Here is a 15,136-nt window from a genome sequence, read left to right as displayed (position 1 = left end):
AACCACTTTTTCCTCACTGCTGGCGGTTTCTCACACGTGATCATTTTAAAATCAAAAGATATGGCTCAACTGCTGTCCGTTTGTCAGCAGAATTCAACATATGAGTGAGTGATTCAGAGAAGTTAGAAGTGTGCTGTGGTTTAGCAGGGCTGTCCCGTGGCTCTGAGTCGGCAGGTCCGTAACGCTCGAATGCCTGAAGAATCTCACACACACATAAAATTGGCATTGATGATTGAAACTCACATAGTCATACTGAGCAACTGATTAAATGAAACTTAAGAAGTGCATTGAGTATGAATTTTCTCATTCTTAGTTGAACTAAGAACCATTGGTTTTTTGGTTGACTTGTTTTTTTATTTTGTAAAGTAACTCTTGGCCATAGTTGATGAGCCATGCTGTCTACTCTTAACTTTAACTAAAGGTCGTGTGCTCTTACTTTGCCATATACTGGTTAGTTTACATCTTAAAACATTGCATTCAAAAATGCAACTTGTGCAGTTTTTTTGTCTTGTGAAGGGATCACATCAAGGAGGTTACATTTAAATCTGGACATGGCTATGAAGGCAAACCTTTCATTTCTATGAAAGCTGCTCAGTGGCATTTTTAAGGCAAAAATGGCTAGACTTCTCGACTATAAAACACCTAGATCTTCCTGTTGTAGGGTCTGTAGAGCGTGCACACTAGAGACTGCTGCTGACAAAGCCGGCTAACCTCTGGATTAGTGCCCTGCTAACTTGAATAGAAAAAAAATGTTTTAATCTTGTGAATCATATATGATAGTCAAAAGGGTCATTTCAAGGGGTGACTTTATGATTAAAATTATGGTTATGCGCAGCTTTGCAGCCACTTCTTTCCCAATGTAAGCTTATGGAAAAAGGTCTTTTTTGGGCCCCAGTGCATCACGTGATGTAATTACATGGTCTGGCCACTATGAAAGTTGGCCTGAAAGCTCATGAGGCCACAATCATCTTCAAACCTGGGCTTCATTTCACTCTCAACTAGGCACCTATAAGGTTTCCCAACTGTATCTTGCATGGTTGTGACACTGCTGTGCTGACAATAATCTATCTACGGACAAACACAGAACATATACATAAACACTTGCATGCAATTTGCCGCCCTGTCTTTCTAAAATGGAGGCCTAATATTCCTCGTTTTCCAAAAGCCACCACCGGGTTGGTGTAAACATGTGACGTGACGTGAAGCACGAAGTGGGGCTGTGACAACGAATTTGTCTTCAAAATAAGAGCTTTACATTGCACCCCATTCGAGTTTAGAACTGGGTTCTTAGCAGGCTTTTAATTTGAAAGTAGCGACCGTTCCCAGCTTACCGCTACAACAACAAGCAGACAACAAAGACAGCTACAGAGACAGAGGAGACGCTAGCATCTCCTGGATCTCAGCGGCTGTCCAGGTGCTCATCTTAATGTCCGCAGATGAAGTGTTGGACTGACTGCTGTAGGGGTGGGTAAAAATATCGATTCATCAATGCATTGCAATATATTTTTTCCCAATTCAATATCGATTCATAAAATCCTCTGAATCGATTCCGGCAAGCAGCGGCCCCAACCACCCGCTGTTCCTCGCCGGACCTCTCGGTCCCCGCCTCCAGCAGCTGGAAGCGCCTCGCCCGCGACCTCGCTCGCGACCTCGCTCAAGGGTTGGAGGGTGATGCGCCGCGGAAACACCATCGGAGCTGCGGAGGCGGGTAACTGATGTCTGATGCATCGCTCTTTCGGAGACTGTAAACTCCCAGCGCAGCCGGTCTCACCCTGGCTGCAGCACTGTGCGCCCGCAGGTAGCACTCTTCTCTGGGGAGAGAGGGGGGGTTAGTGTCAACGTGTTACCTCCTCGCGTCTAGCCGGAGGGTGGAGGGACCGCGGTCATGTCTATGTTTATGTCAGACAAAAATTTACCATGCAGTCCCAGAAACAATGGCACTTTCTCAGCTTAACTATGGTTGCACTATTTTATATCTAAACACATCGTGTGCCTTTGTTTACATTTCAATTTGAACTAGAACTTCCTAGAGGAAAGAGTTATAATTTAAGATGACTTTTTTAATTAAAAAATTATCAACAGGTACTACTGAATCGATATCGAAGCATTTAAATCAGTATTGAATTGAATCAATATTGAATCGAATTGCTAGCTAAAGAATCGAAATCGAATCGAATCGTGAGGTTCTTAACAATACCCAGTCCTAGACTGCTGTGATCAGCTGTTTCTTGGTTTTATAACTCCACGGCTGTGGGTCGCACAACAGTGCAGGTCATCGACACCTCCGCCCAGCTCACGCAGGGGCCGGCACATTGACGCCTCGTTTTTGGATGGCAGACGAGGCGGAAATAAGTGTACCCTCCGAGCCTCTGTCTAAAACCGTGGATCGAGCCGTCAAAAGGACGGGCAAATTGGCGGCTTGCTGCCCTGTCTAAAAACGGTTAGTGGTAGCCCTTTCTAGAAAAGGTGCTTCAGTGTTTCCCACTTATAGACTTTACTCTGGCAGGCCGCCCATGTATGAATGGCCACCCAAGAATATATTATGACCTATTCTGTAATTTTTCAAATTTAATTTATCTGTCCAAGAAAACAAAGCCACCCCCAGTCACTAAACTAGTGGAGAGTCCACTGTTGCTCTACCCCTCGTGTCTACTCACATTAACGCATGCTCTGCAGAGAAACAGAGAGACAGATTTTCTCTGTTATAACATCACTCCTATAAACCCAATGATTATGATGTGACCTCTCCTATTTAATGTAGGTTGACCTATGCCGTTGCAGCTTGTAAGTGCACTTGGTTGTTGCAATGTCATTCGCTACCACATTTGGTCTGGAGGTTTCGATTGGCTGTATAATTAATGACAAGGTTTCTCCACTCACTCACAGCTCACCTGCTGTCATGGAAAAATAAAACATGCCATGTGTGTTTTTCCAGTGACTTTATATAGCATACTGCTGAAGAAGAAAGTCAGCAGAGTGGACATACAGAGAGTAAGAAACAAAGGTGAAGCAAGCTAGTGACTGTGCATTAAGGCAGATAATTAGAACACCATGGAGGCAAACTTTGAAAGCAAATCTAAAATAGTTTTTTTGGTCTTACTCTCAGGTCAACAAACACCCACGCTTTTGTGCTCTCCACGTTCTCTCATTTCGAAAACGTCTTAACTTTAAGTACGGCTGATGTTTGTCTCTCCAAACACACGAAAAGTGTGGGGACACACACAAAACCAATGTATAATGACAGGTTCCATCAGTTGTATCAAACATCAAATTTTCGGAAAAACTGAGTAGCAGTACGATTTATCAACCGTTAGTCATCAAAACACAGACAGCATAATGTGTCATGCGCCCTGACAAAATTGTGAAATGATGAACTCGTGTGCAGCAGGTGATTAATCACAAATAAGAAACCCTTATGAAAAAATGTGCAACATTGTTCTGCGTAGGTTTTTGAAGTGGCAAGCAGAATGCTGACCTAACCTGTGACGTAGTTGTGTTAGTGGGCCAAAGGTGTGAACCAGTCATTTGATTCCTTTCACACGTGCTTTGGTCAACCAAAAGAAAACCTACAACTTTACCAGCAGCCAGTCATAGAGTGTGCATCCTCCTTGCATTGTATCAACTGGAAGGGCGGATGTGTTTCATACAGCTGCTGCACAATTAGGCAAGATCTGACATCATGGCACACAGTTGTTTTGGCTTAGTACATCATGTTGCCTTCGCATTTCATCTTACAGTAGTTCTTGTGGTTACAGTATAGTTATATTTACATTTCACTCAGAGCCTTATTCTTCTAATTTTAGGTCACACCCTCAGAAATAATGTCATTATTTCCCCTTGATCTGTCTTATTTCCTGACATTGAACATGAGTGTGTCTGGCTGACAGGGTCACTGTACACACACATGACAGTGCCTCATATAGCCCAGACATGATTCAGTGGCTTGTTAATGCAAATGTGTTTCTGATCCATGATTGGTCTGTTGAGGCCAGGTAATATGGCCTTTAAATAATAGCATATTTTTAGGCTATATTGCAGTCAGTGTTGGGTGTAGAGCGTTACAAAGTAATGCCTTACACTACTCGTTCCTAAGAAAACTGTTAATATCAATTTACCACTATCAGGTTGATAATTTATTGGGCCAATATGTAATGTGCATGTACAAAAAAACGGTTCCTAAAATGTACGTTTATGTTTTTTGCAGCATGGACGGTGGTGAGCTTTTTAGTCGAATCCAGGACAGAGGAGACCAGGCCTTCACAGAGAGAGGTAATACGCTTTTATTGACTTCCTTTCTTACTCTTGCTGCACTGTATTTCACAATTGCATAACACTGGTTCAGTTACACCACTGCATCCTCATTAGGGGTGGGACGATACGGGTAACTCACAATTCGGTACTGTGACGATATTTGGCCCACGATAATGATAATATCACGATACACGATATCTGCAATATTCAATATATTGCAAGAAATTTCATCAACGATATATCACAATATGTGACTAAAAAAGAAAAACGTCTTATGCATCTATTGCATTTATTTTATTTTATTTAATTTTTTTATAAATGTAATATGCCTTGATGTGTCCAGGTTGACCCATAGCACTTTTATGTTGCCACTTCCCAGGTACAGGATGGGTGAACATAACTCTGCACATAATTGGTTGCATACTGAAATGTGCCCAATATTTCATTACATTTTTATGTTATTCTTATCTTGTTTAACTATTGTTAAACTAAAACGGGCCCAAGTTTACATAAAACAAGTTGCTACTGACTTTTCAGTATCAGAAAGCACTGTCCTGGTTTACATAAGACATGTTATTAATGTTCATGCACTTTATTGGTCCAGGCAGCTCAGGGTTCTCTCCATACGGTGGAACAGCGTGGAACATTTTCAGTGTTAGCTGCTTTATAGCGGGTGTTAGTGGGCTGCCGCGGTCTTCTCGTCAAAAAAAAAGCGCCCCCCGACTGACGGTGACGAGCGTCCGTTCGTCCGTCGGTCCCCCAGCTAATGGCGAGGAGCCGGGGGACGGACGGACAAACGCTCCCCCCTCCCCGGCTGACGGCGATAACGACCGCACCAGTGTTCTCCCGTCATCTGTCTCGTAAAAGCCAAAGTGGGTCCACACTTTCGAGTGGAAACTTGCGAGTGGGTCTTAATTTGTTTTTCGTTGTTCGTATTTTCCGCCATTCTTGCATCTGTTCTCGTCTTCTTCACCGGCCGCTGCTTACGCCTACTTTACCCTCATTTACGGGATTAGCGCCCCCACAAACAGAACAGGAGAGATTAAGTACTGACGGTGACAACGGGGTAAATCCATAATGTGTGTTGTAATAAAATGTCGATATTTGCCGTCAGTATATCGATTATTTATTGCGACAGAGAACACAACAATATATTGCAATATCAATTTTTTTTCCCACCTCTAATCCTCATACATATTAAAGGCACCTGTTAAATACATTAAAACCCCTGTAAGTGATTTTTGTACATTTGCTGCTCCTGACACAGCCCTATCTGCTTTACTTTAGAGGCATCTGACATCATGAAGAGCATAGGAGAGGCCATCCAGTTCCTGCATGCGATCAACATTGCACACAGAGACGTCAAGGTTTGTGTGATAACTTCGTATGATCACAGACGTTTTCTTGCTCTTTCTTGTGAAATTAAAGCATGTTGCTAGAAGGTTTTGAAGGATGATAAATAATGCCATGCTGTAATTTCTTGTGGTTCTCCCATTTCCTCCCTGCAGCCAGAGAATTTACTTTATTCCACGAAGAGGCCCAATGCCCTGCTTAAACTCACAGACTTTGGCTTTGCCAAGGAGACCACTTCACATAACTCTTTAGCTACTCCCTGCTACACACCCTACTACGTTGGTAAGGATCTGTACTCTCTCATTTTTTGCACTTGTTTGTTATTAATAAACACACATAACACATTTCTCTGCTATCTCTTATGTCCCTCGTTTTTCTTTCTGCAGCTCCAGAGGTTCTGGGCCCAGAGAAATATGACAAGTCATGTGACATGTGGTCGTTGGGTGTCATTATGTATATCCTGTAAGTCGTTTGTTTCTAGTATCTATAAACCCTTTATCACATGAGATTATTTTTTGGTTGCTGTAACTAATATTGCCTTTTTAAACCATCAACAGGTTGTGTGGGTACCCTCCTTTTTATTCTAACCATGGTCTAGCCATCTCTCCTGGGATGAAGAGAAGGATCAGGATGGGCCAGTATGAGTTTCCCAACCCTGAATGGTCTGATGTATCAGAGGACGGTCAGTAAAAAGAGTTAACTTGGACAATCGTATGAGAATCGAAAAACAAGTTACACGAAGGATTAAATCGTTTATAAGAGGAATGTATACATTCAAAAGGTAGTTATCTGCTTGACAAACCAAGGAGCACCTGCTTCATATTGGTCATACCATATACAAAAAAGAAAATCATGTCAGCAGCGTCTCACAGTTTCTTTCATGCACTCTTCATAAAACATCTGCTCACATGTGAGAAACAAGCTTTTTTGTCTTCAAGAAATTGAAACTCATGCAGGTGTTTCACCTCCTATTTGATACCAGCAGCTAGATTCACTACAATTGAAAGTGATGTTGTATTTCCTGAGTAATATAAAGGTTTTAGAGAGAAAAGAGAAGCTAACATGAAGGCTGATGACACTAACAGAAGGGTGTGGAACGATACACTAACAGAAGAAGAAGATCACCTTTGTGACACACTTCCTCAAGATCCAGTTACAGTCCTTATAAGTCAATTTGAGCCATTTCCTATCTCACAGTAGGATTTCACAGCTCCGATTTTGGGTATTTCATCAACAGCAAAACAGGCATGACAAATAATTATCTGGCTGCATTCTAGTTCACATAGTATGCTGCAATCTGGCCTCTCAGATCTCTGCACTTTTCAAGTTTCCAATTCACAAAACCTGCAGTAAAAAAAAAGGATACTTTGAACCCTGTCTGCATGTTAATTTAAATGCCTCATGATATACTAGTAAATCTAAATATAACAAAAAATATATTAAATAAATCTGGCACCATCACGCAGGGCTAAAGGCCTCAACCTGTGTTTTCTTCATGTGTGATTTTGAATTTAAGTTTAGTAGCTGTAATAGTTTAGCCTTTTTTTGTTTTTAATGATTTAAATAATAATTGTTTTTACAGCTAAAGAACTGATTAGGACCCTCCTTAAGACCGAGCCGACACAAAGGATGACCATCACAGAGTTCATGAATCATCCATGGATCAATGTAAGCGCAGTGAAGCATTCTTCTAGCTTTTCTGACAATCCTTCTGTTAAAGTAAGATGTTGATTTGTTTCTGCGTGTCTCCCTAAAGCAATCGATGGAGGTTCCCCAGACCCCACTTCACACCAGCCGGGTGCTAAAGGAAGAGAAGGATGCATGGGAGGATGTCAAGGTCAGACACCTGGTTCTCTTTGCATCAGTTTTGCTTGCCTGAAAATATTGGAAATGACCACTGTGCTGTGTACCGTTGATGTTTGATTGATAAATATATCCAGCGAATTATATCAGAAAAAATCTATATACATATACATAATATTCATCAAGTAACGAAAGAGGTTTTCATTTACTATGTCAGTACTTTGTACACATTAATTTCCTAATTTGGGGGAAAATGGGGGAAACAAACCACTTTCTTATGTGGACCAGTTCACCTTATTTTGTGACCTGTCTGGTTTAAAAGCATGTGTTGCTGCTTTTATGTAATTTTATCAAGTTTCAAATGAATTTCTGAATCCTTTTGTTCATAAAGTAATTTGTCATATCTTAATTGGCATTAGTAGATTAAGTCAAACAGATGTTCAGAGTTATCAGGTAAAGTTTTACAAAGCTGTTTTTGCACAGATATGAATACAGGTGTACTTTTTCCTGACATTGTATCCTTGTGCCCAGGTAGACAGTTTTTTGCTTTAACCAGCAGAATTATGCGAATATTAGAAGTCATGCCCAGAGGAAGAGTTGGTGAGGACAGTTCTTCCCTCAGGTGCCTTTTAAACCAGAGCAGAGGATGGGGTGCACTAGTCAAACTTCAAATGGTGGAAAATGATATGAAAGTAGTGACGTAAACATTCTTTTTGTATCCAGATGAACAGAAGTGATTATAAAATGATCCTGGTTAGCTCAGATAACTGTGCCAGGCCTAATTTTACAAGTCTATACAAAAACGGCAAACTCTAATGAGCTGCTTCTTGTCATTTGTTTTTAGGAGGAAATGACCAGTGCCTTGGCAACAATGAGGGTTGACTATGAGCAAATCAAGATCAAGACCATTGAGGACTCGTCCAATCCCCTGCTAAGGAAACGGAGGAAGAAAGCCAATAACACCATGGCGGACCCGCAGTCTGCTGCCCATTGAAAGATGCACGTATGCATGCACATACAAACACAGGTTGTAAAAAGGAAGCAATAATTTGTCGACACGAGTCGCATTGCATGGATTTTCTCAGTGTTTTATTTTTCATGGCAAATTCTAATGTTTTGTAGAAGTGTTTGTTTTTATTACTCTACCATTTTAACAAGCACACCACTCTGCTCTGACAGAGAGGGTGTTTATCTGTGTTTTTACACCAGTGAAGAGATTATGAATTCTAGAAAAGGAGAGGAGAGGGAATCAGTGAGATCCCCCTCCTCTCCTTTCCCAAATATCAGGTTGTGTATTCAGAGGGGTTCAAACGGTGGGATAGGACATGAAGCCTTAGCATTAGCAGTAGTTCTGTTTCACCCCACAGCCCTGTTCTAGCTCTAGCCCCAAACCTGTGAATGTTAAATCAAACGGCTATATCCCAAAAATAAAAGCAAGGGAAGGTTTCTTTTTACATTAATGCAAAGTAAGCAGATGTATTTTGAACTGACGAGTGGAATGTAAGGACTCTGTCCCTGACTGTTGGATTTAGCTGGAGATAGTCACTCATTTCTGGGACTTGACCTGGGAGTGTCTGTCAGGTCAGTTTGTCTTTGTGATTGTTGAACAGAGGCCTATGCACTCATAAGGGCCGTGTGCCATTCTGACAGAGCACCTCACTTGTGGCCCCTCTCTCCTACGCTTGTGTTTCAGGTACGTAGGTTTAGGTCAGAGACGGACGCCACGCAACATAAAACTGGCTCCACCTTTCTCCTGCATGTAGCTAATAGGAGAGTAGGAGCCAAAGGATACTGTATTTTTTCATGGATTTTATGGACATGTTAGCATAGGCCTTACTGAGTGTTGCTAAAGCAGCCAATTACTTTTAACCCCTACCTACCATTCTGTTCAGGCTTTTACCAATGTTATGCTTCAGAATATATAACATTGCCAGATTATATTTCAGGTTAATGCTATGCAGATGTGTTTGTCAGCATGAAGTACTGCTAGGACCTTTAGTGTCGATTTCTGTTTGCAGATGTGTTGGGAGGGATGTTGAGCAAATATAGAGAGCGTTTTGAGTGTTTTTGTGTAAGCAGTAGCACCCTCTAAGGAATGCATGGTTTGGACAGAATGGTTTGAGCTCTGGAGGTCTTTCTGAAGCGATCACTTTGCATCACTGTTGATTGCACCATCTTACTGTAACTGTCAGGAGGCTCAGTAGGCCTAATCTGGTGAATTGCCAGTATTCTCCAACACTCGTCCTACACACTTCCTGGGGGACTGATAAGAAGTAGAAAGTACTTAAGAGCTGCTCCTGGTCCCGGAGCAGAATCTGACATACCACCAGCAAGCTGTCATCACATTTATACAGAGTGTGATGGTTGGTTCTTCTTCAGTGTTCTGTTTACGCAACAGGACACTTCCCAGCTCACTTGGGATTATGGGAAATGATTGTGTTAATTTTTTGTCAATTTGGTCCACTTCACTTTGTAAAATCACATCCACATTTCCCGTCACATGGCACCTATAAATATCCCACTGTAAAAATGTTCATTGAATGTTTGTGACAATGTTTTTTTGTTTTTTTTTGTTGTCCCTCTTGACACTTTTTTGTAGTGGAAGCACAGATGTGTGTCTTTTTTTTTTCTTGTCATTGAGTCTGTTCAGCTCCACCCGCCGTACTTTTGTCTGCTTCAGCTTTGGATTAAAAAACACATAAAAAAAAAAAAGCTCTCTTGTCCATTTTTTGAATACCAAAACACTTTCAACTATATAGCAAAAACAGACAATGCCATTAGATTATAATAAGCATTAATTAGTAGGTGACAAGGCCTTTAGATGTCAATATAAGATGCACATTAACATTATTGTAATGGGACCATAGTGTTAATAATAGCATCATAAACATGCTCATTGTTGGATTATACAAGACATTTGTAAGCAATTGCAAGAAACAGTTCATAGACAGCTTAAAAACAATAATTGATAGTAAATAATTGTTTTCTTTGTTCAGGTACTGTTCTCGCTTTATAACCAGTACCTGCCAAAACCATAGTTAACTGTTATTAGGTGCTTATTTAACTGTAATATGTAAGGTGGTTTAACTCTTTAAGATTGTGTTTGTAAGAGTATTATGAACATTTATAAGAAATTTGTAACACTTTAATTACAGTTCTTGAACAGTATCCATACACTGAAACTTATTATGTGCATTTAAATCATCGCCATAATCTAACAGTAAATGTGTTTGTGATGCTATTTTTAAGACGGTCTCATTAACACATAATTTCAAAATGAAGCTAATAAGGACTTCATTAGGCCCGTATTACCTGTTCATTAATGCTCATTACTAAGGTGTTTATAAAAAGCTCTCAAAAAGTATCTTAGTGGATTCTCTGGAAAAAGTAACAATTCCAGGCCTTCAGTAGCACTTGGTACTATCATGTAAAGAATGTGATGATTGTGATTTTCAATAAAATGGCCTCAAAGATTTCGGAAACTTTTTTTATACATACACACATTTTGTCTTGTCTTGTCATCTGGTAGATCTGTCTCATTGACCTATATTCTTTAAATAGTTTAAACTAAAGGAATTAAACATTTCTAAGGAAAGCAAGTGAATGTAGCACGAGTTAAAGTGACATTGTTTAGAGGTCATATCTCTTTTGATTGATCATCTGTGAAAGTTGTCGGGCTGTTCTGGACCAGTGTTGCAAATAGCCAACCTGTTCGCTTCTGACGTGTGTTACTGTTCTGGGTTGTTGGTCCAGTTTCTCATTAAACCCCAAAAGAGACAAATATAAAATGTTTATTATTTCCTCCATATTTGACCTCTGCCTACACATGATGAAAATCCCTCTTGACAGTCACGTCGCCGACTATGACTCAGATTGTCAGGCCGTTTTGGGATTTGTGGCTTCGACATGGAGTGCACGGACTTAACTCGTGACGAGCATACTTGCTAGCATGAGTGACTCCTGGAATATACAAATTTGCGTCGCAAAACAATGTGGTGGCACTGAGTCAACATGGACGTTTGCCAACACTGGGCTGTTTAGAGCAGTTTCCCGTTAATGCACAAGGTTATTTCTCTTCAGGTGTCTGGCGGCCCCAGGCTTCCAGCTTTGAGTATCACGAAACCCCACAGTCATCTCTCTCGTCTGGCAGGTAATTGAGAAAGGGTTTTAAATGGAGCTAAGGGGGAGTTTCTATCCCTCAACCCCGCCTACAACAAACCTCAGGGCACCAGCCCAACATGTTCTTCTCAAAAGGAACCCTCTGGCCTTTTATTGTAATAGAGGTGGGTAACAATGAATTGAAAGCTACAGGAAGGTTACAGGTAAATGCTTTAGTTAGTTTCTGATGCCATCTCAGTCATGTCGGCAACTCAAAAAGTTCAGCATCATCAGAGGATTCCCATCATCATGGAGAATACATTCAATAATTCACAAACATGAAAACAAGTGATGAATTAATTTCTCTTGGTCGGAAACTGAAACATGTCAGCATAATCAAGCCAGCATGTCATTACAATGTACGCCCCTGTTCAAAGGTGAGGGGAAATATGAAAGACGGAGGCTTCTCAGATGGGGTGTGGGGGGGAATTCTTTGAAGTGGCATGCCATCCGCACACAAACGCACACATCCTCTCACTGACACGACGGAGCTGATCCGACGTGCCCCAGACAAGGTAGCAATAGTGAGATGCCAGACATTACCCCAGCATGAAACCCACAGCTCAGAGTGAACCACTGCGAGGTTTTTCAGGCGTGATCAAATGGAAAACCTTTTTGTTCAAAGTTTTATATGTACTACGGTTTTCTAATCTGGAAATGAGATTGTTCTCACTGTCAGGCACAGCTCTAGGCGTGTGCTGTGGTTACAGGGATTGCATTGATATTCTACTTTCCTGTGTCAAAAACCTGCTTTTAAACAAAAAAACACTTTCGTTATGCTTTTCTTAGAAAAGAGGCTGTGGGAAAGAAAGCAAACATATGTATGCATACATACAGTTAAAAGTACGTGTATGTGGTAAATGAGGTCATGAGGCTTTTTTTCTGTTGATTATACAGAAGAGCTGACTTCTTTGCCGCCACTATTTTCATCATCATCATTCGATACTTCCATTTCGCATATAAATAAACGTATCTGCCTCTAAGAAATGACTTGAAACGGACCACTCATCATGTTGATTGGTGCCAAACAGTGGTGAAAATAAAAGGCTTTTATTCTGGTGCTTTATTAGTGCTGTGGAGCATTTTTACTCAATGCTCTGATGAAGGCAGATCGGACAAAATGTAGGCGTGTTTGTTGACATGGTCAAAGTAAAGAATAAAAGTGAGACAAGTCCTAATGATCTGCATGTGTACCACTTCCTTACCTTTACCCTTCAGCGTTAGAATGATATGTCTTTGGTAAAGCACCGCAAACAAAATACTGGGATTTCTCACCCTGTCTGGGATCTACCACTGTTGTGAAATATTACTTTGTGACACCTTGGTCAGAGCTTACAAATGTTCTTACATTACAGTTAAGAGACAGAAAGGACATGAAGGAGACATGAGGAGGAGCAGGGATTCCACTCAAACTGGGCAGCTAAATAAGATGGATATAAGAAGAATAAGAAGAATATTTTGGGTTGCATCTAGTATAGGTTGAAATGCTTTAGTGATGAAAACACACATCAGTTTCCTCATACTATTGAGGGGCTCAGCACTGTATTTTTCTTCCATATGAAACGCCCTGTTTAGGCCCCCTCTTCCGAAATACCCAGTCCGCTCTGATTGGTCGACTCACACAAGCCTGAGCTGGCACAGCTAACACCAACAGATCAGCTATGCTAAATCAATTCTCACATACCAAACTAGCTGCAAGGCATAAATTATGGAAATGTGTCATGGAGTGTGATGTCACAAAGTCACAGAATTCAAGGCGGGACTACTGACAACGTTTTCCTGGAGCAGTGTTTTCTGCAGGATGGAGGAGCTTCTGTTGGTGCGGACAGGTTGGTCAACGTTCTTAACTTTCAAGATCTTTTACATGTACACTGAAAGAAAAAGGGAAAAAAGAAACAGCATAACAGGCTTACTTTATCTTATGACTCGCTATGAGCTGGATCAATGATCCAATACACAAAGTGTATTATAGATGTGACGGCCCGATATCATACGCTGACTCAGTTCATTATAGAGGGTGTCACTCTGCACTGAAGCAGTTTTGGAACATCTGGATATCTATAGCATCTCTGCTTTGGAACAATTTAATCTTGCTCATGACTCATCTTTAATCTTTCTCATTCAAACTGAAGAATCAGAACGGATGTATTTCACTGCTTTTGAGATGAGATGTTCCATTTCCTGTCCTTCTCGTGTGAAATTTAGCATGTCACATCTTGACATTTCTGAATGTAGAAGAGAAAAATATATTTCCAGGTCTCTGCACCTTAGACACATGTTGAAGTCATTTTTCAACACTCATGCCTCTGTTGGAGGGATTACATGATCAGGAGCTGCATTACCCCAGCAGTGCCCTCTCTATGACAGCTGTCTTTCCATTCCAACAGTTTTAAACACTTTTTATTTCCTATTTTTCATTAATTCTGGTCCTAACCATTCACCAGCTTGCTATTACTGTATTGTTTTTAGTATTTGGTATTGGGAGGGTACTGAGGTATTATCGGGGGTAAACTCAACAGCCGTCAACTATCGAGGTGAAAGTTGAATGCCGCGTTAGATCCATGTTTCAGATATTAAAAGTAGCAATTAATCATGATCTTTCAGAAGCAATTCTGCGTTATTCCTCCAAGTCCCTACCATGTGGAGAACTACATCTGCACATTTTGGATGGCGTATTCGTCAATGAGTGAGTCATTTTTTTTCTCTCACCTTGAAACTATCGTTCGCTGAAGAGAAGCATCCAGTCATTTCATAACAGCTAGATATGATCTTAAGCAGCATGTTAACAGACAGGTGGCTCAAAACATAAACACACACCGAATGAACAGAGGATTTTTAAAGGAGCAAACTATGATAAACACAGTTCATCCATCAGGAAAACTGCCACAAATACTGGTGAAAATGACCCAGTTATGCTCTATCAGACAAATGTTAGGAACTATATTTTTGCATAAGGTGCCGCCGTTGCTGAAACGATACTTTTCAGATCATCCCACGGTGGCTGAGCGAATGACTGATGAAATGTCTTTAGAGTAGTTTCAGTGTGCGGAGGCCTGAGTCAAGTCAGGAGTTTGTGAACAGACAGACACCGTCAGAGTAATGCATGTAGGTACGTACATTCAGGTTTTGAATGCAGGGATATAACTCGCAGTAGAGTACTTGTATTCACTAACATTTGCCTTTGTCCGTATGAAGAAGGTGAAACATCATCACTTAAAAGAAGTAATAGCCATTTTCTATATGTAGGACTGCCCTATTTCACCCTGTGTGTTAGTTCTGTTTCATATGTGTCAAGTGTGATTGCGTTTGCATGCACTGCACGTGTAAGTGTTTGTGCAAGTGTGCATATGCCATAAGGGTGAGGCTGGCTAGTTACAGTTACCGTAAGTTAAGATGCAGCAGGGCCTCTGCTGGTAAGTGGTGTATACGGGTCACGTTTGAGGTTAGCGCAGCAGCCTGTTGACTTTACACTCGAGTGATTCCCCACATGTAGACTGCAGCTCTGCAGGATGTCATGTATTCAGTGCTCTATCAGCTGTATCGTCCCATGAAATGAACTCAGAAGAGTCTC

At 41.0% G+C, this 15,136-nt stretch overlaps 1 protein-coding gene across 1 annotated transcript in view; it reads left to right on the top strand.

Annotated features, from left to right (window-relative positions):
* The window catches only part of mapkapk2a (MAPK activated protein kinase 2a), a 33,621-nt gene extending 23,502 nt beyond the window's left edge, over positions 1–10,119 (top strand). The window contains exons 3-10 of the mRNA XM_030420764.1: positions 4,205–4,269; positions 5,539–5,618; positions 5,760–5,886; positions 5,991–6,066; positions 6,162–6,286; positions 7,187–7,272; positions 7,361–7,441; positions 8,252–10,119. Coding sequence (XP_030276624.1) covers positions 4,205–4,269; positions 5,539–5,618; positions 5,760–5,886; positions 5,991–6,066; positions 6,162–6,286; positions 7,187–7,272; positions 7,361–7,441; positions 8,252–8,401 — 790 coding nt within the window. The 3' untranslated portion in view covers positions 8,402–10,119. The remainder of the gene's footprint in view (positions 1–4,204; positions 4,270–5,538; positions 5,619–5,759; positions 5,887–5,990; positions 6,067–6,161; positions 6,287–7,186; positions 7,273–7,360; positions 7,442–8,251) is intronic.
* The last annotated feature ends 5,017 nt before the right edge of the window (positions 10,120–15,136 follow it).

The sequence above is a fragment of the Sparus aurata genome, chromosome 6, assembly GCF_900880675.1.
Source record: "Sparus aurata chromosome 6, fSpaAur1.1, whole genome shotgun sequence".
Classification (NCBI taxonomy): Eukaryota; Metazoa; Chordata; class Actinopteri; order Spariformes; family Sparidae; genus Sparus; species Sparus aurata.
This window is presented reverse-complemented; position numbering and strand designations above follow the sequence as displayed.